The 26,070-nt window shown below is 36.6% G+C and overlaps 1 protein-coding gene across 5 annotated transcripts in view; it reads left to right on the top strand.

Annotated features, from left to right (window-relative positions):
• trak1a (trafficking protein, kinesin binding 1a) overlaps positions 1-26,070 on the top strand; it is a 63,136-nt gene that overhangs the window by 10,650 nt on the left and 26,416 nt on the right. The window contains exons 1-2 of one of the 5 annotated variants that reach the window (XM_048153853.1): positions 530-2,042; positions 10,899-11,093. In XM_048153853.1, coding sequence (XP_048009810.1) covers positions 2,039-2,042; positions 10,899-11,093 — 199 coding nt within the window. In that variant the 5' untranslated portion in view covers positions 530-2,038. Of the gene's footprint in view, positions 1-529; positions 2,043-10,898; positions 11,094-16,523; positions 17,699-24,041; positions 24,982-26,070 lie in introns of those variants that run through there. The other 4 variants (XM_048153848.1, XM_048153852.1, XM_048153850.1 and 1 more) reach the window with 4 other exon arrangements.

Genomic DNA, 26,070 nt, shown 5'->3' with positions numbered 1-26,070 from the left:
CTCTGGCCACATTTCTGTTTTCATTTTAGCATGTTACTTGTTACATTACAATAGGCTCTAAATTCCCCCCCTATTGTATTCAAAAACAGGTCTAGTCGGGGCCAAGTCAACACACACTAATTCAGGGTCAAATTTGTGTATATCCGTGTTTAAGTACAGTTTTGTAAAGTCAACTTTAGTATTGTTTTGATGCAGTTGCCAAGGTCACACTGCCTGTCCTGACTCACAGAAAAGATTATCTCAGAATTCCCAAAACAGAGATACTGTTTAACTGTTGTTTCCATAGTAATGTACCACTTATGTGTGGTTTGGAAAGCCGGCTGTGCAAATATTACAGGTATGCACAATATATCATAGTTATCGGCCTTTATTTAATTTTATTTTCTTTAAATGTATTTCTTATTATTTTTTATATTATTTTTTTGTAATGTATTATTATTTTTATATGTATTTTATTCAGATTTTTAGCCTTAATTTACAGATATAGAGAGGAAATAAAACATACATTTTAAATAATAATATAATATAAAAATAATAATAATACATTTAAAATAAATAAGTAAAGTAAAGTAAGCTGGCAGTAACAGTAACTAGCCATTTTATTGGCAAATCTTCGAAATGAATTAGAGACTTATAGTAAGATATCATTAAAATCTTCGAAATGAATTAGAGACTTATAGTAAGATGTCATTACACTTCATTTCAGCAGCTCTCTACTGCCATCTGATTGGCTCTTTCCCAAAGATCCCCATTCATCTCCTTATGGCAGTCATCTGTGCATGTGTTGCGATGCACGTTTGTGTTTCCCACATGTCCTCTCATGTTATTATACTGCTGAGTCATGAAAACCTTTTGTGTCCTAAAATAAATAGTCTACAGAATGCATTAGGCTTCAATATCCAGGTGCAGAATCACCACTTTCAATAGACTTCATAACAAGACTTTGAATATAGTATTTAACAGTCTATATAATTTATATAAACTATTATATGCTGTATTAAAAATCCTGGTTTGAATTTGTTCATCTATATTAGCTTGTAAATGCTGTTACTCTGAAGTTAATAATGTGTGCAGGTATTAATGTAATTCCTTTTGCTTGATGGCTAATGTTTTCTATCAGATAACTCTTATTATCGTATTATATGTTTACCATCTGTCAACCATGTCATTGTCGCATGTGAAGATAAAGCACTTTAGAAGTCACTCTGGGTACTAAATACTGTGCTTTTACTGTAAAATATGTAGTATAAAGTTTGTTGTGTGTGTGTTTGTATGTTTTTAGCTGTTCAAGAGTAGTCAGCAGCATGTGGCCAAAAGTTTCTCCCTGTTCTGAGCTCCAGCTCATGTCAAACTAAAGTAGCAGTCTGTGACATTAAACCACCTTGACATTCTCTGCTTGTACAGAGAGAGAGAGAGAAATTTTAGTTAGGGAAAGTAATTGCTACAAGACTTTGGCATAGATTTCATTTGAATCCTATTGTGGACCCCAGTGTATTTTTATTTATTTTTTTCTGTTACGTTTAAAATATTGCATATATTCATGCATGTATCGTTGAGATAGTTGGGTTGCTTCTCTTTCTTTACCCCTTACACTTACTAACACACTGAACAGCTGTTAAGCTACTAGATTTATCTCTGAGGCAGTTCCCCTGAGGCTGTGTAACTTCCTGCCTAACACACGCCCCCAAAAACCCCTGATCTACAGCCCGTTCTGCACAAAGTACTGTAAGTCACACATGTTTTTTCATGAAAACAGAAAACTGATCCAGGGTCAGGAGGACAGGAACAATGAGCGCTGAAGTCGACTGGCCTGAGAGAAATTCAGTCTATGTTTAGTGAGGGGCCATGTGACTGGTGTCATCAGCATGCCAGACATGACTGGGCCGTGTCCGCGTTTGCTCACTGCCTCCTCCCTCGTCTTTTCACTCTCCCTCTCTTCCTCTCATAATCGCTCGTTCCCTCGATGCCGTGTCCGATCTTGAAGGAGTGGAAAATGTAAGTTTGGGCGAGCGAACGGAGTGCCCGTGGCTGCAGCACCATGAGTGAGTACTGCTTCTTCACTCTCACTGGACTTTGTCAGATTTTTCTTGACATTGTCTAACTGTAGGCAGAGATTTTGTAGAGATGTCCATCTGTGCTTTAGGGTTGAGACTAAGTTGTTTGACTTTAGGGTTCAGTGAACTGTGACTTTGTAAGTTGCTAGTTTGTAGTGCCTTGTGACAAAAAAAAAACTTTTTTGAAACCTTCATTTTTTAAATGCTGTCAAAGAATAAGTTTGTCTTGGATTGGAAATGTTATGCGAGATTCTTTGAGTTACTTTTAGGTATTTTAGACATTTAGTGTAGTTTTTATTTTATCTATCTATCTATCTATCTATCTATCTATCTATCTATCTATCTATCTATCTATCTATCTATCTATCTATCTATCTAATACACATAAAGTGAGATTTAAAAGTCTGTGATTCAAAATCTAAATTTAAGTGATTAAAACCTGGAATTTAATAACCATTAAAACAAATTGATGTAAAATAGATAAGGACTCTATGTAATTCTAGGACAATAATCAAATAAGCAAATATATATCATTGACTTTGTGCAAAAGGTCAGGTTTGTGCTCTCTGGATAATTTTCAGATCAGTGTGAATAATGTTATCATAAGGTTTTACACAAACTTGTAGAGTTCACGCCTCTTGATACATACAGCTTGCAGCTTTAGAAACCAAATGTGTTTGTGTGTGAGAGAATTTCACGTATATTAATTTTTAACTTGTCACTGAAAGTGTTTTGATAGTACAGTATATTCTATTCTAATAAAATTGATAGTAAAATCGAGAATTTACAAATTGGACCACACCGTAAATGCATGTAGGTAATGTTCTTAGTAGAACAAAGAGTCTTTAATGGTGAAGGAGACTGGAAGGACAGCATGATTTCACTAGTGCTGTTGCTGTAAAAACACAAGCCTGAAATAATCACTAGCCATTCACACACACTCACACATGCATTCGCTTTCCAGGGCAAAAGGACACCATGTTTCAACACATATCTGTGTCCTGACTTCAAAAGAGGAGACTAATAGAGGCTTGATGATTGTTAGAAGTTTTAGAATTTAGGTCTGTTTATTAGTTTAATGTTGTGATCTATGTACAAAAGATGCAGTAAGCGATTTCTGAGAATCATTGCTGAACACTAAAACCCGATAAGTTGCGGTAACTCAAACCATTTGAGGAAACCGATTTCCGTAAACCACTTAAGTTTTAAAACCAGTAATTATAAGCACTCTAAACTCATATACATTGAGTTAGTCAATCATAAGAGTAAACTCAACTTAAAGTTTTAAGTTTATTCCACTCATTCAGTTTGAATTCAGGGAACAAATCTAACTAAGTCTTAACAACTATATCGTTACTTAAATGGTTTGAGGAAACCGATTGCGGTAAATGGTTTAAGTTAATCAAACTCAAAGTAATAAAGTTACATAAGGCTAAGCAAAACCTAACATTGGCACAAAATGATGACGGAACAAGAGGGTATTCTTAAGTATTTTTTGAAAAACAACATTTACTTCACAGAATGTTCAAGCATAAAACAAAATCAGTGCTGTCAAGTCAAAAATATAACTTTAAAACAACCTTTTTTAAAGACTTTTTTCCCCAAGTAAGACCGCACAAACAAGGAAATATGCTTGTTAAAAAAAATGTTTTTTTAAATTGTAAAAGTTTGTAAAATTAAAATAATAATATAAAATAACTGTTCTAACATCATCCGAAACAGATTGGATCATTTTTATGTAAAAAAGATCCTTTTCCCCAAAGATTCAACAGCACTTTCTGTATGAACTTAGTGTACTCCAAAGGCAGTGCACTGACCCAAGACTTGGCAGACATCACCTCATCTTCAAAGACAATCAAAATATCCAGTGTAATTATGAGTTTCAAATTAGAAAACGTGAGGAGCAAATCAACCATCATAAATGATCCTTAAGCCTATTCAGCGGGGCTTTGGTTGCTTTAGTAAATTGAATTAGCATTACAAGGACTAGATGAAACTTACGAAGCAGGTCATAAATAACTATTAACAAGAAGTTTAATGGTTGTAATATAGGGAATGTTTGTTTGGGTTGATTACCAACCCAAACAAACACACCCCCTCCCTTCATTGCTCCACCCCCCAAAATGCAAGAACTCGCAATGCAAGAGTGGATGGATGTCTTTTTATCATATAGCAGAAATGAAGCAAAATAAATCTTCACGTAAAATAAAGTGAAGATGACGAACGAATGACGAGGAAGAACAAAAAATTAACATACATGGGTATATACAAGTAGGAGTTCATTGTTAGTCGCCAGCAGCACACACTCAAAACCAATGTCACTCACGTATGGAGAAGAAACAGCACAACATCGGCTTCTGTTTTCATGCCTTCTCACTTGGTCTCTCCAGCGCTGTAAAGCTTTTGTAATATTAACTCAGGTCCTAAAGCTCTTGCCTGATCGTAAACCCTTCTTACCTCTGACCTTTACTCTTTTGCAATGTCTCTCAGCCATCTCTCTTTCTACAGTCTTTCTTCAAATCTCCCTCTTGCTCACTCTTTCTCCTCCTGCTGATTGGCTGCAAGTGTGTTGTGGTGCTCAGTCCAATCCACTTTCAACACAGTTTTTCAGAAATTGCTTACTGCACCTTTTAATAGAGTGTACGTGCGCTGTTTTGTTACTTTTGCACTGCCCCTCATTTCAGCAAAGTCCGGACAGGTTTTGTCCTGCTCTTTTTTTTTTCTTTTTTTTTTTTTTTTTTTTTTTTTTGTCAGTTTGCTCTAGATAAACAAAAAGACTGCTCTTTAATCAACAGAACGAAACCTCCCCCCAATACCTGTATATAGATTTTCTTTTCCTTAGTCCAAAAAAATACATACCGTTTTTGTACAGATGTTATATCCATTCTCAGTCTGTTTATGTGGCAGATATGTGTTCATGTCATTCTGTATAATACAGAGTAAGTTTCCCTCTCATGGGCCCCATGCTTTCCAGGCTAGTGTAGAGACTGCCTGAGCCATACAAGTCTATCTTAGCAGAGTGCTACAGCAGTAGGGAAGTTAAATCCTATTAGTTTTATGCATGTTTTTACATAAAATTTTTGACGTAACCCTTTAATAATAAACTTTTTGAAACAGACCTGCCATGAGCAAGTCTGTGATATTTAGGCTATTTATTTGAAGGGGTCATGAATGTTTCCTGGGGTGCACTTATAATGTTAGTATGCTTTTTACATCCAAAATTGTCATCATTTATAAATAAAAGTCATTTTTGCTACCCTAATTTTAGCCCTCTGGTTTGAATGCTCTGTTTTAAGGGGCGTGTCTGCTGTGATACTTCAGTGTAAACGCCCACTGCTGTGATTGGCTGACATCTTTTCATTTGAAATAGCCAAGTATCACTCTCTCTTTTAACGCATTTTTACTATTACAGCTCTCAAGGTTAACTAATCGTGAAAACTGTTGCATTACATTTAGATCTATGGCATTATATTTAGATTTAGGTTGCAGTGATGAACACTGTGTAGTCGATCACAGACATGTTGTTGAGCGCATGAAAGCAGTGATCTCGTCATTGCACCTCAATTTCTGTACACTAACAAACGCTTTCATCTTCACTAACAGTGCAAACGCGGTATAACTAAGAGATTTGTTGAATAAAACGGGAGTTTTACGCGTCAGTCACTGATAAACTCGCGCTGTTTGATTGGCAGCTTCAGCGCACGCTGCTCCAATGATTGCAAAGGAAGCTTTCTTTGTTTGCTTTCTTTATATAATTTAATCACAGTTAAATAACAGATTATTTTCATTCAAACAACGCAAGTTGACGTTTAGTCACGGGTTTGATTTACTGACACACAGACAAAGAGCATCTGACTGTACATGAATCATATCAGATCAGGCATTAGAATGAACAGTTACTTACATGTTGTCGCATTACTGTCGAGTCCAGGCATTTTGTAATCCTCAACGGCATGTTTATTGCTTGGTAGCTGGATCTGGTTTAGCACAATATAGGCCTTTGTTATTAGACTACCTATTCTATTGAATGTCATGCATGAATAGGTGGGCGGGACTAAACAGGCAGTGATGAAGTAGGCATTGATCTTCTTCTGCGGAGGCGGTGCTTGCTGCCTTTGATGTCATAGATCCCCACTTTGAAAATCCTGTCGTTTTCTGGGTCTGGTGTCAATAAAACTTTTATTGGACTAACAAGGAAGTTTTCAGCTCTAAAACTTACAGGATATTTTATAGTATGATGACCACTTATATGTCAAAAACTCAAGGAAAATTTGATTTCTCAGTTCATCACCCCTTTAATTTTACTTATTTATTATTAATTTTATTCATTTATTGTTTTTAACATCATGTTCTGATAAACTCCCTCAAATTCCTCAATTTTATTTCCCTATACTGCCCTATACACCCACTAAATATTTTTTATTGGAATATTTAGCAACAAACACTAAATATAGTGTTTATGTACTGTGCATATGTTGTTTTGCACATATAATCAGTGTTTTAAGTTCTGCTATTTGCATTTGCTTTTTATTAACCGTTCTAATGTACTTTCTTGCTTAAAATCAAAGATTATACTGTTGGTTGATTGGTTGGTTGGTTCATGCATGAATTTTGAAGTCTCTAGAGAAGAAATGAATGGGAAAACAGTTGGGAAAATGGAAAAAAGTGTCCTTGAGCATTGGAAAGGCACTATATAAATAAAACATATTATAAAGTTAGCAGTACTGTATTGAACTAACCTAGTTTAGCACACATGTGAAACTGTGACTGAAGGTCTTTCATTTGTTTCATTCTCCGCAAAAGGATCTTGTGGTTTTTGGAGTTCTTTGACTATTACCTTCTTAAAAGTCTTCTATTTATTATTTCAAATTTGTTTCATTAACAAAAAAGGGGTCCCACTTTATATTAAAGGTGCAGTATGTAATAATTTTGTCTGCTAGAGGTCGCTAGAGGCCTATTCAAAACAAAGGCGTAGCTTGATGATGGCAAGTTTGAGTGTGGAATCTTGGGACATGTGGTCTCCACCTCAACAGACAGTGCAATAGGACTTGGGAAGAAAACATGTTAATGGATGCGATTATTAACGTTACTGTAGTATGAAGCAGAGCAGGACCGAGTGTTGTGGGAGCTGAACGAGGCCGCTGGAGCGATTGCGCAACACACGACTCACAAGTAGCGGGACTTTTATTATGCCACAATCACCGGCGCTGCTTCCGCTTTACTATATGTATCATATGTATTGACAGCACAATTTTTATTGTGAGGTTATGATGTAAAATTATGATAACTACACTGTAGCTGCTACAGTAACTAACAAAATCTATCCAATACTGGATTTCGTAAGTGTCTGAAAAAGACAATTTTCACATGCTACCATTACATATTGCGTCATGCTATATTGGAATACAATACAGCAAATAGTTTGACAGTAAATTATCAAATTAATTGATTACTGTTTAGTCAGATGATATGAAAATGATTACCACTTGTTCAACAAATATATGCACTAATGTACATTCAAACACAATAACTGGGCTACATTGCAAACGCGAGTTCAACGATTTGCGCGAGTAGATTACATACAAAGTCAATGCAAAGACGCGATCAGACTATGGATCAGACGCTTCCTCGCGCGGGTCTAGAGACGCGATGCCCCGCATTTGGCGTGTATGCCCCATAATACTAATCGTGTTGATCGTTATAATGGCATATGTTTTCTGTAAAGATACGAATCAAAACAACTCACCTGTCGAGTAAAACACAAGCAAGATTGGCATCTCTTTCTAGGTGAAGTTTGTCGCGAAGCTCTCTACATCTAGAAAATGCAACACCGATATTGATCCTCGCTCTTTCTCTCCTCTTGTCCCAAACTCTTCTTGGGTCGTTTGGTTGGCCCGTACGCTTACGTTTACGGGAGCTGTCCTTGTCGACAGAACCAGCGGCAGATGGTAAACAGTAATTATGTTCCATAAATAAGTAACACAATCCACCATAAAACGTGCAAGAAGTAAATAAGGAACTGCTTGAAGCAAGCTAGTGGTTTGCTGGACGCTAGACACTACTTCCGCATTTGTCCACGACACTGTTGTCATGTGGTTTCTACGTCAGTAAAGGCGGTAACAAAGGGTAACTGACGTCATTGACAGGCGACTGCACTGCCCCGTGTCACTGTTTAGAATGGGAATTTTCTCATGATTTACAAGTAGTTGAAAACATTAGAGATATTATTAGTAATCAGCTGTAATTTTTTTTTTATAACACTAGCCTAGTGGTTTTTGGATATTTTACTGCGAATATCTTACAAATTGTACCTTTAAGTGGCCTTAACTTCTATGTGCTTGCATTTAAATTAATCATTTGATACAATGCACTTATTGTGTACATACATGTTTTTACATTGTACTTATATTTTAAAAACACCTGCATGTAATTAGATCTGTAATTAATTTCTGTAATTACATTTATAATTACACTGTTGACCCAACCCTTACACCATACCCCTACCCTTAAACCTATCCATAACGCCAAAGCTTTCCCTAACCTTACCCATATCCCACCTCAATAGCAGCAAAAGTGTTTTGCAATTCAATATGAACCCAATAAGTACTCTTTAGGTATTATGCCGAAATATTGCTAAAATAATTACTGGTTTTTCATGTTTGAATCTCAAACTGTCCCCTGCAAACAACATCTTCTATTTGAGTCGCTACTGCATGAATTACCCAAAGTCAATCACCTTTTCTATTTGCTGTGTATATCAGTGACTAAAGTACAAATCGATGATGATGACATCCAGAACACCTTTCCAGAAAAGTTCCATTCTCATCCTTCTCATCCAATTTGTATGTGTAAGTTTGGTTATAGAGTGTGGTTGTCACTCTCGTAAATAGCCGAACAATGCGACTCAGTCTGTATGTTGCATTTCTGCAAAATGACATTACATTGCTTCTTGCATGTTTCATGACTTTTTCAAAGTGAATTGTCCAGTGAGTGGTGCTAAAAACGTCTTGATTTTTCTTTGAAACGGATGAACATTAATCTGGAAACATTTTATTACATTATTGTTTACATTGTTGTATGTATCACAGCATTAATAATTAAGCACCAATAATAGAGCACTAAATGCTTTGAAGGACAATTTGATGTCTTTCAAAAACAATAAAAAACATAATTATTCCAAACTTTTGACCAGTATTGTACTTTTTTGTAGATAAATTTAGGTAAAGGCATGTTTTTCCAGTAAACTTGTGTTGGAACTGTGTAAGCATAACTGTAATAATCTTTTAAAAAAAGGACTGACAAACACTTTCTACTCTGTGAACGTGGCCATTATATTGAAAGTAATTTAAGTAGTTTTTTAACAGAAAATTACTAACAGCAGCTTTAAAATCATGCAAAGTTCATGCTTGGTTGCATTGTATCTGTGGCACAAACTCAGTGACCTTGTCTAAAGGTGAATACTGCTTTTATCTTGGGTCAAGGAGTCAGCACTGTGCTACATGCCAGTAGTGCACTTGATATTCAGGTCTCTCTCTCTCACACACTCTCTGCTGACCGTCAGTGGTTTATCTCTTTGGCATTACGGCTGTAATGGGTTTGCATTGTTTCTGTGTGCTCTCAGTAATGTAGCCACAAGGCCAATCCCATTCTAGAGGTTAAACCCCTGTGCTTAGTTGAACACAAGTATGCGGCCTCCCTCCATCACACATGGTGGTTGAGTCTCTTATTTGCCCCACATTTTTCAGTCCTAAATTTCTGCTTGCAGCAATTTAGTCATTACTATACAGAAGAGTGTTGTTATAACAGTATTGGTGGATTGGAATAAAGGCTGGTTGTCTGACGGAGGAGAGGCTGCTGTGTTGAACAACAGCATGTTGTCTGATGGGAGGATGGGCAGAATAAAATATTCTGTTAAGACTGTGTGGCTGCTTGATAATTAGCTGTAATCTAATGATGTAATGTTGTGTGCTTATGAATTCAAAAGAGATATCCTGTGTTTAAACAAAAAGTTGAACCTTAGTATTTTTCCACAATCTGTGTTTTTTATCAGTTGTTCTGGCTTGTCATTTTAAAAGTATTGCCGTTTATATGCTTGTACACAGATTTTGTCAGAAAAGGTTCCACTTATAGTTTTGTAGTTCTTCATCAGACCACTAGAGGTCAGCATAGACTCATACTTAATGTATTTCCATGTATAAGCAATTATTTGGACCCTAAACATGTCTTTGACTTCACATATCAGCTAAATTGTATTATTACACTGTTATTACACAATTATTACAACCATAAGTTGTAATAGAGTCGTTTTAGCTTTTTCTGTATTTTCAGTATTATCCCTGAAATGTTGAAATGTACTAATTAGCTCTAAGGAATTTATGGGATAAGGTAAATAGTTCAGTGATGGTATTTGATGGCAATACTATGGTACTTTTTTATATATATAAAAATATGCATGGGTGTTTCTGGGGTACTTTTGCAATAAATTGAATCCTACTCACCCCAAAGTGACCCACATTTAACTAAAAAGTGTTGAAATATTTTTGTCTTCATTTTGAACAATTTATTTATTATTTCATGATTTGAAACCTCTTTGTTTTCAATTCTGTGGAAAGGATTTAATTGAAAATTTTAATTAAATGTCACATTTTGTTGCTAATGCACTGACTACAAACACCGCCATGCTATCAGAAAACATGGTTGTACCATTTCTAGTACAGGTTTTTTTTTTCTTTTCTTTTTTTTTTCTCTCCTTTTTCTGGTTAGATTCATTGAGCAAATGTCTACCCCAGTGCCTGATTTTTCTCACCATTCTGTTTGCTTTCTCTCTCTCTCTCTCCTTATCAGATGTGTGTAACAGCACTGATCTTCCTGAGGTGGAAATCATCAGTTTGCTTGAGGAGCAGTTGCCTCATTATAAGCTGAGAGCTGACACAATATACGGCTATGACCACGACGACTGGCTCCACACGCCTCTCATCTCACCCGACGTCAACCTCGACCTGACCACAGAACAGATCGAGGAGACCCTCAAATATTTCCGTAAGCACAGAATCACTCACTCTCTCCTGTTCCTCTATTTTTCTCAAACATGCACTGACACACATACGCTTAAACATTGCATGACCACCATTCATATATGCTTTAACAAAGCTTTTACATAAGGATTACAATTGAGCATGCATTGGTTGAACATGTGCATTTTTAAGGTGTTAATCGGAAATATGCATGTGCAAGTTAAAGCAAAAGGTCCTTTTTTGCATACAACAGACAATATTTTACTACTTCATACAATGTAACATGCTATAATCCTTCTAAAACTCTTTTAAAGATTGTTTTCTATGTTTATATGCATATAATTAGTAATATTTAATTATTATTAAATTAATAATGTATTAATTGAGAGACTATATGGAATATTTGTATACTTGAATAGTTGTAAAAATTAATTTGCCACACTAAAGGACTATTTAAATGAACTAGTTAAGACAAAAGGGTGATTTTAAAACCAGTTAGAGGACCTAAGATATACACTTTCCTGTATTTATTCATATAAGATTTAAACTAACATCTTGATATTCATTAAAAAAAAAAGTTGGGGCATATTTTGTTTTAAAGGTGCCCTAGAATTAAAAATTGAATTTATATTGGCATAGTTAAATAACAAGAGTTCAGTACATGGAAATGACATACAGTGAGTCTCAAACTCCATTGTTTCCTCCTCCTTATATAAATCTCATTTGTTTAAAAGACCTCCGACGAACAGGCGAATCTCAACATAACACCGACTGTTACGTAACAGTCGGGATCATTAATATGTACGCCCCCAATATTTGCATATGCCAGCTCATGTTCAAGGCATTAGACAAGGGCAGCCAGTATTAACGTCTGGATCTGTGCACAGCTGAATCAACAGACTAGGTAAGCAAGCAAGGACAATAGCGAAAAATAGCAGATGTAGCAATAATAACTGACATGATCCATGATAACATGATATTTTTAGTGATATTTATAAACTGTCTTTCTAAATGTTTCGTTAGCATGTTGTTAATGTACTGTTAAATGTGGTTAAAGTTACCATCGTTTCTTACTGTATTCACGGAGACAAGAGAGCCATCATTATTTTCATTATTAAACACTTGCAGTCTGTATAATGCATAAACACAACTTCATTCTTTATAAATCTCTCCAACAGTGTAGCATTAGCCGTTAGCCATGGAGCACAAACTCATTCAGAATCAAATGTAAACATCCAAATAAATACAACACTCACATAATCCGATGTATGCATGCAGCATGCATGACGAACACTTTGTAAAGGTCCATTTTGAGGGTTATATAAGCTGTGTGAACTTTGTTTATGCAATGATAGAGTCGAGAGCTCGGGAGGGGGCGGAGAGCGCGAGCAATTAAAGGGGCCGCAGGCTGAATCGGCGCATTTCTAATTATGCCCCAAAATAGGCAGTTAAAAAAAATTTATTAAAAAAAATCTATGGGGTATTTTAAGCTAAAACTTCACAGACACATTCAGGGGACACCTTAGACTTATATTACATCTTGTAAAAAAACGTTCAATGGCACCTTTAACTACTGCTCATTACATGAAACTTGAGATATAACTTGGCTAATACATGTACAATTGTTGCTATGTGACAGCTGTGTTTGGTAGCCACAACACTGGATCTCATTGCCAGGCAACCACCCTACACTGCTGGTCATTGGCTGAGTCTGCTGTCACTCACAGCACCAGTTTATATACGAGCAGCTGATTGGTCTATGAGATCAGTTCCCTTGCTATGATCTGTCCTTGAGTTTGTGATTGAACACTGGTATTTGACCACATGCAAAACTTTTTTTTTATTCAGTATTTAACTGGCAGATCTGCAGTAGACCTTACATTCTGCCAATCTTTTAACCACTGTGTTGAAATAATAAAATGACTCCAGTTATTTTACATAAATATGTAAACGTGTTCCAAAATACCCAGTGCTATAAATATAGAGTGGAGAAATGCCTTCAGACATTATAAATGCTGGTTTAGATAGTTGTCCTTTAGTGAACAGTACAGTCATCAGACATTGTAGATCACAGTTTTACAGCAGAGCGTGTTTTTCTGTTATTCACACTGGTTCATTGGGAGCTGATGCCCTGTATTTGATGCCCTGGATCTTATGAGCTATTTTTAGCTAATATGTGAAAGAGCTGTATGACAGTTCAAACTGAGGCCCGTCTCTGAGTTGGAGAAGGACTGTGGCTTTAACATGATTTTAACCAAATCTTTCACAGTGTGTGATACTGTTATGTAATATATGCAAAAGTTACTTCTGATTTGTTAAAAACCAACTCGTTCAGAAACGCTTGGAGATGCACAATAGTTGATCCTATTGTGGCTTTGTTTGGAACTTTTTGAAGCAAAAAGACTGTCAATACTGTCAAAAATCAGGGTTCCCGCGGGGTCTTAAAAAGTCTAAAATTCTGAACTTTAAATTTAAGGCCTTAAAAAGTCTTAAAAACGGCCAGATTTTCATCCGAGGTCTTAAATTTCATTTAGTCAGGTCTAAAAATGTTTTAACCCATTTCCAGAAACGCTACCTGCTGAAAGTTATTACAAAGTAGCAAAAAAGTAGCGAGTCGTAGTTCTTTCTGGGGTATATTGGTGTTGGTATACGCGTTGATAAAACTACAAATCCCGTGATAAATGCAATAATTTACCTGCCCGCGAGATACGTCTGCGTCTCCTCAGAGTTTGTTAAAGTTCGGCTACGTGTGGAAAATGGGAAAGTGTACTTTCAATGAGACATGGCTAGATCACAGCGATTTCTGCTGTTGGTTACAAGCGGTGTGTAGTGTAGGCCTATAGGCGACCGTTATTTTATGGTTTCCATGGTGACGCGTCATTGCTTGTCACGTGACACACCGCAGCAGCAACAGCGCTGAATGAATGATGATCTGCTTTTATGTCATTTTTCCTTTTTTATTCAGAATATTCACAAATGTGTTAGCTATGGCATGAAATATCTGATATTCCGATTGTCAAATACATGCAAGTGGAAGTGTATTGTTGTTTAAACACCTTTATAACGATCGCGTTAGTTGAGCTGTATGCGCGATATAATTTTATGACACAAAATTTTGAAATGTAACGTTAGGCTTAAATCAAACACATTTTAATTCCAATTCTGTATGTATATATATATATAAACGGAAAACAAAAACAACGAAAAAACAGCTGGCTGACCCCTAGAGGGGTGGGGAAAAGGGGTGGGCGGCTGCCCATTTGGCACGTTGTTGTGTGTGGAAGGTTACTAATGTGATTGCTTTATCTGTAAATGAAATTAATGCTTTTTCAATGACTGAATTCATTGAAATGAAATGATTTTTTCAGAATTTCTTTGATTTGAATATTTTTTGGTAATGCGTCGTGTAGGTCTTAAATTTCATTCTTTATGGTCTTAAAATGTCTTAAAAAGGTCTTAAATTTGACTTACTGAAACCTGCATGAACCCTGAAAATGTAAGCTACTCAATATTAAATGTCTTAATACTTACTATGGAGAACTTTAATATGGAGTTATAGGGGCCGTTCATACAGAACACATTTTTCCATTCCAATGCGCTGATTTTCCATTGTTTTTCATTGTAAGTATGCGCTAGACGGTCTTCTTTAACCATTGCTCTCTCCTCTCGCATCTTTTTGCGGCATCTTGTGCGTGACACATGGCATGCTAAAAATACAATGCTCAAGTTAAAGGCATAATACAGATTTTTTCATTAAAATATCCTAAAATCACTAGCTCTGTGTTAAATACTGTATTTTGCTCACTTGTGTACTTACATTATCCCAAATGTTTCCAACAATGTTTGAATCCAGAGAAATGCACAATTTTAACTAGTGTAACATCATTGCGTCGCCTGTCAATGTCGTCATGTCCGTGTTATTCTCGGTTTACGCTTTTACTGCCGTGGAAACCATGGCAACACGTTGAGTCTCATGAAAAAATGCGGAAGTAGTAGTTGTAGCGTTTAGCACTCCACTCTGTTGTTGTTTCGCACATTCTTTATGGACCACAGTTATTCGTTATCGATTGCAGCAGGTTCTGTCGCCAAAGATATCTCTGAGAAACGTAAACATACGTGTGAATCAAATGACCCAAGAAGAATTTTGGACAAGAGGAGAAATAAAATGAGTATCAATATCAGTGTGGCATTTCCTGACACTGTTTAACAAGTCCGGTAAACAAGTCTATGGCAGTGTAATTAAATACAGTATGTGTTATACATAAATAGTAAGTCAGCCTTTTTTGCAAATGCTTTGGGTGTGTTTGAATTTACTTTTAGTATGATTGTTTTGACAACGTAAAACTGCTAATTTTAGCTTTTTTTTTTTTTTTTTTTTAATTTGGCACATACTCCCATTATCTTTATTTTTAAATAATATGAAAAAATGCGTCATTACTTCAAATTATTTTATTTTATTATTATTATTATTTGTTTTATTTCAATTGTAAAATACATTTGTAAGACACTGAATTGGATTTATTTTTAATTTGCACTTGAAAACAATCTGGCTTTATCAAATGAGCCAGTTGACATTAAAAAAAAAAAAAAAAAAAACCTACAGCAAACATTATGATTGGTTTCTTTAAATGTCAATGTAAAAAAAAAAGAAAAAAAAAGAAAAAAAATTAGATTTATATAATTAAAGGATTAGTCCACTTTCAAATAAAATTTTCCTTATAATTTACTCACCCCCATGTCATCCATGATGTCCATGTCCTCCTTTCTTCAGTCGAAAAGAAATTAAGGTTTTTTAATGAAAACATTCCAGGATTATTCTCCTTATAGTGGACTTCAATGGACTCCACTGTTGAAGGTCAAAATTACAGTTTTAGTGCAGCTTCAGAGGGCTTCAAACGATACCAGATAAGGAATAAGGGTCTTATTTAGCGAAATAATCGGTCATTTTCTAAAAAAAATACAACTGCATATGCTTTATAAACACAAATGATTGCCTTGCAAGTGGTTCCGCCATTCCACCTTCCGTATTCTTCAAAAAGCTTACGCTGTATGTCCTACACCTTCCCTATTCTACTTACAGAAAAAATGGAACTGGCGCCGCGTTCGTTCCGTAAGTAGAATAGGGAAGGCGTAGGACATACAACATAAGCTTTTTGAAGAATACGTAAGGCGGAATGGCGGAACCACTTGCAAGGAGGTATTTTTTGTTTATAAAGCATATACAGTTGTATTTTTTTTTTTTTTTTTTTTTTAGAAAATGACAGATCGTTTCGATTAGATAAGACCCTTATTCCTCGTCTGGTATCGTTTAAAGCCCTTTGAAGCTCCACTGAAACTGCAATTTTGACCTTCAACCGTTTGACCATTGAAGTCCACTATAAGGAGAATAATCCTGGAATGTTTTCATCAAAAACCTTAATTTCTTTTTGACTGAAGAAAGAAGGACATGGACATCTTGGATGACATGGGGGTGAGTAAATTATCAGGAAAATTTTATTTGAAAATGGACTAATCCTTTAAGTCAGAGGTCACCCATTGTAATTATAGACATGATTTTCTCCTTTGTATCCTCCAATCATTCATATCATATCAGCTCCATAAATCCATTATCCAACCAGCATGATGTCATCAGTATGAGCCTGCTGCCAGTATCAGCCGATGAGGTGGCAACTGGAAAGTCACCAATTGCAGGTCGACGGCACAGGAAAATGATATCACAGCTGAACGCAAGCTTTTGATTGGATGATTCGCACCATAAGCTTGTGGTGTTTAGAGGAGTCAAGACAACCAATTGTATCAAATTAAATCAGTGCAAAGAATAACAAGCCTTTGGATAAAATAAAGAAGCAAGGATTTTTGAGATCTTTTTTTATTTTTTCCCTACCAGCATATTTGTTGCTGTTCTTGGCACAGTGAATTGCAGAAAGTCAGCTGCTACTTTTGGCAGGCAGACAGCACAAGAACACCTGCCATCACTGTACCAGCCGCTTACTGTACACTTGAGCTGAGCAGCAAAATGAAATATTCCATGCATGCATCACAACTGCTGCTATATGTGTGGCAGAAAAGATCAATGGAAGAGTGATGGAGAAAAAACAGAGGGAAAGTTAAGCAACAGAGCACGTGTAGACACCAACACAGCCTGGAGTCAGAGCCAGTTGCCATGGCAACCTCTGTAGAGGGAGGCGCCTTGGAAACAAGAGAGATGAGGAGACGGGGTTGGGCTGTGACGAATGCTTAGAGAAGACCAGAGCAGCTATGATGAAGTGTGCTCTGATTGGCTGGCTTTTGGGGTAAGCCCCGCCCTCCGAAGTGTGATACAACCTTGACTATAGCAGTACGGTTTCCTGCGCAACACTGTTGGCTTTTAGGGACACTGCATTTTTTCTCTCTTCCATCTCTTGTTCTCTGACCTTGTGTGTGTGTGTAGAATGCACCGTGATTAGTTAGTGGTAGATCGGCTACCGAGCTGCTGGGAGAATGGGCGGCTGTGGGTACGTGTATGTGTGTGTGACCTCAGATGGTGGACAGGAGAGGCTGCAGCTCACGGCTGAAGGAGACTGAGCATGCAGAGGTTTGTGGAGGCAGATTACTACGAGCTGGACTGGTACTATGAAGAGTGCACTGACGGTAAGAAGGAAAAATCCTGTCTGCTGCCACTAAAGGGGAGAGAGGAGGAGGAGGAGGGGTGGGGAGAATTACCCATGTGAATTAAACACTTTCAGAAAGTTGGTTAGTTACATGGTCTGCCATGGACAAGACTGTGAATGTCGAAATAAGATTTGGGCCAAGACATAAAAATGATGGAGGTAACATTGAGGGTGACTAGCTGGCCTCTCAGCTCCGGTGTTGCATCAGACTCAGAACCAGGGTAAAGCTTTAAAATGACTTGCATTAATAAGTCTCAATCTTTATATAATGCTGAAAAGTTCAGAAGTGCATATGCAATGACTAAAAAATATATACAATGGGGTCCAAGTCTAAAACAACTTTTTTTTTCTCAGCTTGAGTGAAAAGTTTAATTGAAAAATCAACATGTCTTGTGCTTTAATGACAGCACCACTCAAGCTGACATGAAATTCACAAATGTTATGAATGTTATCCAGCATGATTTTGTGAGAATTATTCAAACAGCATTTTATCTACCTATCTACTCACACATCCATCCATCCACCCATTCGTCCATCTATTCATCCAGTTCTATCCATCCATACATCCATTCATTCATTCATCCATCCATTCATCCAGTTCCATCCATCCATCCACCCATGCATGCATCCATCCATACATCCATCCATCCAGTTCCATCCATCCACCCATCCAGCCATTCATCCATCCATCCAGTTACATCCATAGATCTATCCATAAAGGATGGATGAAAAAAGACATCCATACATCCAGTTCCATCCACCCATCCATACATCCATACAGTTACATCCATGCATACATCCATCAAGTTTCATCCATCCACCCATCCAGTTCCATCCATACAGTTACATCCATACATCTGTTGAGTTCCATCTACCCATCCATCCCTCCAACCAAACATCCATTCTTCCAGTTCCATCCACCCATCCATTCAGTTCCATCCATACATCCATCCAGTTCCTCCATCCATCCATTCACCCATCCATTCATCCATCAGTTACATCCATCCATCCATCCATCCATCTATCCATAAAGGATTGATAAATAAAGACATCCATCCAGTTACATCTATCCATAAAGGATGGATAAATATAGACATCCATACATCCAGTTCCATACATCCATCCATCCATCCATCCATAAATACAGTTCCATCTTACATACAGTTCCATCCATTCTTCAATCCAGTTCCATCCATACATCCATACATCTATCCATAAAGGATGGATAAAGACATCCATACATCCAGTTCCATACATTCATCCATCCATAAATACAGTTCCATCTTACATACAGTTCCATCCATTCATCAATCCAGTTCCATCCATACATCCATACATCTATCCATAAAGGATGGATAAATAAAGACATCCATCCATCCAGTTCCATCCATCCACCCATCCATCCTTCCATCCTGTTTCATCCATCCACCCATCCAGTTCCATCCATTCATACATACATCCATCAAGTTCCATCCATCCATCCATCCATCCATCCATCCATCCATCCATCCACCCATACATCTATCCAGTTACATCCATCCATCCATACATCCATCCAGTTCCATCCACCCATCCATCCATCCATCCATCCATCCAGTTCCATCCATCCATCCATCCACCCATCCACCCATCCATCCATACATCCATCCATCCATCCATCCATACATCCATCCAGTTACATCCATCTATTCACCCATCCATTCATCCATCAATAAAGGATGGATAAATAAAGACAACAAGACATCCAATCCATCCCAACTAATGGTCTGCATTATATTCTGTTATGATGTTATAATCAACAAAGTTTCCCCATAAAGCTTATTGAAACGGGTTGCTTTTCAGCAGAACTGCCCAATAACCACATTCATTCACTCGTCTCATAGTTTATGGCTGTCTGTATTCAGATTTAATCACAATCACATCCTAGTTAGTTGTATCGGAATATTCATAGACAACAAATCTCATTTATCTGTTATTGTTCTTTCAAAAACATTTGTTATATCATTGTGCACCTTTATTTCAAATCAGTGAAAAGATTGTTCACACAGATATTTAGTCATGCTCTGCTCTGTTAAATAAGTGCTGCCTCTCACTGATCAGCCTTTGCCATTGATGATGTGTTGACCTTATGAAGTCATGCACCCCGTCTATTTCACAAGCAGCATGTTATATCACAGCACTGTAGTCTTATCTAGACCTGCTGCATGTTTTATTAGTCTCTGATGACTGATCGCCGCCTTACCCTTCCTTCCTTATAATACTTCTCCTTAAAATTGGAATGGTTGCGTAATCCTGTGCATAAAACTGCACTGTTTTGATCCCAGTCATTTACTGTTGTGTTGTGTCTCCATGCAGCATATTATGCAAGTTCTAGAGACAAGTTGTGCATATGCAATGTTTATTTGTTTTTCTGGTCTGTGATGGATTTTATGAATAGCTTTCTGTCTCGATTTTATCACATTACCTAAATAGAGGGAACAAATAAAAGCATCAATCAATCACAGAGATGGATCATTTTAATCTAGTGTAAATACATTGATAAACAGTGCAGAAGAGCTAGACAGATGTGTACGTGTTTTCAAACACATAGAAACAGGCAAAGAGACCAGAAATCCTCCAGGCTGAGGCTGCCGTGTTAAAGATTATTAGAGACGTAAATATGTGTTCAATGACTCGTTGACAAGATAAGAATTGTGGATGCCATTTCAACTGTCTGAACTACATTTACCCCAGATGACTGATGTTATCTTTGACATGCACCTCGGATGGCGTGAGTTTGCTTAAGTGTTTTATTAAGGAACTGATGTTATATTTTACCAAACACTCTTCATCATAATGGTTAGACATCCCATCATGCATAAAACTAGACCAAGCTATTCATAGTTATCATGTGACATCACACCCTTATTGGAACTCTGCTGCCCACCAGTTATGGTGTTTTGTAATGTTTATATAATAAAGACAGTGATATTAAAAGACTAAAAGACCACTCAGAGCAAGTTTCGAATTGCCGTTTGCAGCATGGGAGGTCCTAACAAGGATGCTAAAGACCACAACCGCTAGCATCAGTCGCTAGTGTGCCTCTTGAGGCCAGGGGAGGGAGGTTTACTCGCACAGCTCTTACTAGCTGGCCTCCGTTACAAACGCAACACGCTAATTGTACAATAAGCATTTTCCCATAGAACACTCCACTTTTTTTGAAAATGGGCTCATTTTCCTTGCCTGGCAAGGCCAGACTGATATATCTTCTACAAGATATATCAGTCTGGTCAGTCCGCCCTCCGTCGCGCCTCGAGTCAACTCCAAACCGTACCGTGCAATCAGATTTGTTTATTTCAGTGACGCAAACAGCGTCACTCTAGTGCGGTGAAAGACCCTTCAATATCAACAAAGATTGCGCACGGGAGACCCGAGAGTTTGTTCTATTCAGCCGTGAATTCAGTTTTAAATGAACAAAAACACATTAATTATTTACTTTTCGCCGTTGACTCTCTTGTCGCTTGCTAACGTCATATCCGCCCTTCTCTGATTGGTTTACTCCGCTTCCTGTTTGCTCGGATTTGCTCCACCCTAGAAATCGAATTGATTCAATGGCCAACCAGACTCATCCACTGGTACAGTGGTGAGGCTGGATTTTCCAGGCAATCATTTTCCAACTCCCCTAGAGTTAAACAGTTGAGTTTTACCGTTTTCGAATCCATTCAGCCGATCTCTGGGTCTGGCGGTACGACTTTTAGCATAGTTTAGCATAGTTCATTGAATCTGATGAGACCAATAGCATCTCGCTCAAAAATTACCAAAGAGATTCGATATTTTTCCTGTTTAAAACTTGACTCTTCTGTAGTTACATCGTGTACTAAGACCGATGGAAAATGAAAAGTTTGCGACTTTGCTGCCATACCATGGGTGCAGCAGGCGCAATGATATTACAAACATATCGTTGCGCCTGCTGCACCCATGGTACAGTAGCAAAGTTCCTTGATTATTGCGCTGGAATAAGAGTATAGTTCCTAGCCATATCGCCTAGAAAATCGCAACTTTTCATTTTCCGTTGATGTTGGAATACGATGTAACTACAGAAGAGTCAAGTTTTAAATAGGAAAAATATTGAAACTCTTTGATAATTTTTTTGAGCGAGATGCTAACGGTCTAATCAGATTCAATGAACTATGCTAAGCTATGCTAAAAGTCGTACCGCCAGACCCAGAGTTCGGCTGAATGGATTCGAAAACGGTAAAGCTCAACTGTTTAACTCTAGGGGAGTTGGAAAACGAGCCTATTTTCAAAAAGAGTGGAGTGTTACTTTAAAAAGAAAATGTTTAATGTGGCTTAAAGGGATAGTTCATCCAAAAATGAAAATTATCCCATGATTTACTCACCCTCAAGGCATCTTAGGTGTATATGACTATTTTCTTTCAGGCGAACACAATCGGAGATATATTTTAAAATATCCTTGCTCTTCAAAGCTGTATAATGGTAGTGAAGGGGGGATTTTGAAGCCCAAAAAAATTCATCCATCCATTATAAAACAATAATCCATACAGCTCCAGGGGGTTAATAAAGGCCTATTGAATCGAAGCAATGCATTTTTGTAAGAAACGTGTACGTGTTTTCAAACACAGAGACCAGAAATCCTACAGACGGAGATTGCAGTGTTAAAGATTATTGAGACGTAAATATTGTATGTGTTTAATGGCTCATAGACAAGATAAGGAGATAAGGAATGTTTATCATGTTAAGTGCTTCAGAATGCTCTGCTGTTTTCACTGATAGAAATACTGCTGCACTTACTGTATGTGGATCACAAGTGCCCAGATCTTGCAGTTTCTTAACATATATTTGTTTTTCTTATTTTAAGAGGTGATCTAAATATTTGTGGCTTGAAACAGACCCTGTGCTACAGTTCTATGAATGTTTTGCCCTTCAGATCTCAACATCAGTAACTTGAATAAAAACTAACTTTGTATATAATTCTCAGTATATGTGATACTATGATATGTTTGTGTTTGTAATGTACAGCTGGTGATACAGTATACTATTCAGGACTTTACTTTTCAATGACCCACATTCTGTGTTGTGGTTTGGGTCTCTATCGCTCGTGTACAGCATATTGATTACCTTAGCAGGGGTGGGCGGGGGGGGGGGGATTACACACACACACACACACACACATTCTTTTTCATTCTCATCTGACCTCTTTTGCATTTCAGACACCCATTCTCTCTTTCTCCTCCCTTCTCAAAGTTTTCCCAGCCCTTCAGCATATTCTTCACCCTTTTCTGGCTGTCTTTTCCATTTTCCTCTTCAATGGAGCTAAAGCACAAAGTCTTAGCCCTGGTTAAGTTCACACTAAAGAGAATCCCGCCTCCTTCATGGCCACAGCCATTGTGCCATCACACCATTCCTATCACGCTATTGTTTCTCCATATGAATGAAGTCCGTCAGAAGGCCCACGTTGTACTGCAGATTGCATTGCAGTTGTAAGCCATTTGCATTCTGTCAATGTAACGAAACATTTGTGATAACACAACAAACCCAGGCATACTGAATAGTTAATGTGTGATTCATGTTACATTGTTAGACTAGGTGGAGTTGCACAAGTGTAGAAATACAGCTGTTATCAAACATCTCATGCCTTCACCCTCCAGTTGTAAGGTTGTCAGAGTTTAAAGGGTAAAGTCTATCACCACAACACAATATCATGAACTAAAACGATTCAGCACGTTCCAAATAAATTCTCTTTAGCTCTTTGTTTTATGAAGCAAGTTATCTAGAAATAATCAGCCTGGTCATTGTTTATACATAGGTATTATAGATTAAAGTTATTGTAGATTAAAGATTAATGTAATCTGTAATGTTTAACATTCGTACTGTTAAGTTATTCATGGTATAAGTTTTAGATGCTGTTGACACGTCAATATTGTACGTTTTAGTCCATACATACAAACAAAGTAAATGTATGTGTGGCAGAATCACATTTGACGTAAAATACATATGAATGCTCATGAGATTACATTTTAAAAATGGTGTAATTAGTAGTAGGTTTGGTAATTAAGTAAATCTCACAAAACACAGTCACATTTCATAACAAATTCAAAGAAAGAAATTAGGGTCTATTTATTTATTTATTTATTTTATTTTTTACTTATTAGATCTCACAGTATTTATGGTCTATAGAGGCAATATAACAGACGTGTATATATATATATACATCTTTCTTAAGCTATTCAGACACTAGATATTTTTTTTTACTACTGTGTGCAGGACACTATAGTTCATTTATGTAAGTGAGGATAGCAAAATAAAGTAAACTGTGACATATTATACCCAAAAATTCTTCATACAGTGGACTACCAGTAAAATTGATAAAAATTTGGAACCAAAAATTCAGACACTTCGGCCTGACTGTGTTATCTGATATAATTAAGATTATTTTTTTCTGACAGTTTAACTCTGAGATCTTATCCTTGTATTACCATTTTTTAAACTATAGAGAATAAACTATGATAATGAATGAAATGTTCAAGGTGTCTGAATAAATTTTGGTTTGCCTGTGTATATATTAGTAACAGGTGTCTTATTTTGTTTTTTTTTTATAGTTCCTGTTGTGTCAAATGTCCTGTTTGCCTTCTCTATGGCAATGTGAAATCTTTTCATCAGGGAATATAAACTAGCTCCGCCCACACGACAGGTGTAGTCAAACACAACTCAGTCACGCCTTGATAGGTTTCCATGGTGCATCAGAGGAAAGTACCATTCCGTACTCTGCAGAAGGGGGGGTCACATTTCTTTTAAGTTAGAATAGTCTTGATATAAAACCTTATAGAATCTGTTCAATTTTTCATTCATAAGCTTTTCAGTCCTATACATAATGCATGCTGATCTGCAAAAATGTAGTTGTTATTTTCTTTCTACTTTAGTGACACCTCACCTGCTGTTTGGTAGAGAATGGTAGCGTCCGAGCATTGAGTCTCCTGAAACAGGTGTGTGTCAGTCAGAGACTGTCTATTTGATCTTTGAGGTTATATGTCCAGTCCAACATCACAAGCTCACTCATGGCTGTGGACCTGAGACGACCGAGCCAGCCTGGGCGTAACTAGCCCAGTGACAGCATGGCATTGCCTTTTAATTGCTCTAATGAGGAGTACTTTGAGTTTGACTCTTCTTCAGAGATACTGGAAATATCTACCTCATCTTTCTTAAGCTCAAACAGTGCTGATGATGAGGATGATGAAGATGCAGAGCCGTATACGCTGGAGCAAGGTACAGTACCTGTGCCCTCTGACAGTTTGATCCTCTTAAAAGTTATTAAAGAGACGCACTGTCAAAGTAACTCAATTACTTTCAAGAATGTCTTAGTCTGAAATCGCAACAATCTAAACAGGTTTTTCCATCCTTGGTTGGTGATGACATACCTTGTTAGGACATTTAAAATGTATCAGATTCCCCTTCTGATTGGGTTTCTTTCTGCCCAGATCTAATCACTATTCGTATTTCATATTATTGACGTGAATGTTAACACAAAGCCATTTGTGTTAGAACACCTTTATAAGGTTGATCTTGTCAACACTACACACACTCATATTGGTACAACATGCATGCCAGCATGCACTGCACGTAAGCCATTTTTTAACTATAGTAATAATTGACTATATAAACCCTATTTTTCCTTTTTTGCTTTAAGACTGCCCTGCTTATAATATCATTAGGCAAAAGGTTTATTCAAAATGTTCTTTATTGTCAATATTACCTTCTTTTTCTTTTTTTTTACACTTCTGTAAGGGTTTGTTTATGTACTCCATAAACTACTCTGTTAATGCCATGAAAATTGCCTTTGGTGTTGAATATATAATAATAATAATAATAATAATAATAATAATAATAATGTGTTATTAATAATAATAATAATAATATTAACACATTATTATTATTATTATTATTATTATTATTATTATTATTATTATTATTAGACAATAGCAATAAATGTCAATCTAAATTGCATTAAGTATGAATAAATGTAATATTTATAAATAGTACATTTATTTATGATACATTTACTATTTATTATTTATAAGTATAAATAATAAATAGTGCAATAGTAATAAATGTATTTCACAAGTTTATTTTTTATAGCAGTACATAAAAAAATTCACAATTAATTACAAAGAAAGGAAAAGTAATTGAATTAAATGTGAATTTGAAAGACTGAATAATACATGACTTTTTGAAGAAAAAATATAGGTGCGTGTGTGTGCGCAATTCCTAAGTTAAGGTGTGTTTAATCATACAAACTACTTGTTTTTGTATTTATTCTGCTAGTTTTTTTGTTTGTCTGTCATTTTTCCTCTTTTA

This window comes from Megalobrama amblycephala, linkage group LG13, assembly GCF_018812025.1.
Source record: "Megalobrama amblycephala isolate DHTTF-2021 linkage group LG13, ASM1881202v1, whole genome shotgun sequence".
In the NCBI taxonomy this organism is placed as follows: Eukaryota; Metazoa; Chordata; class Actinopteri; order Cypriniformes; family Xenocyprididae; genus Megalobrama; species Megalobrama amblycephala.
Note: the sequence above shows the minus strand (reverse complement) of the source record. Positions and strands in the feature narration are given on the sequence as shown.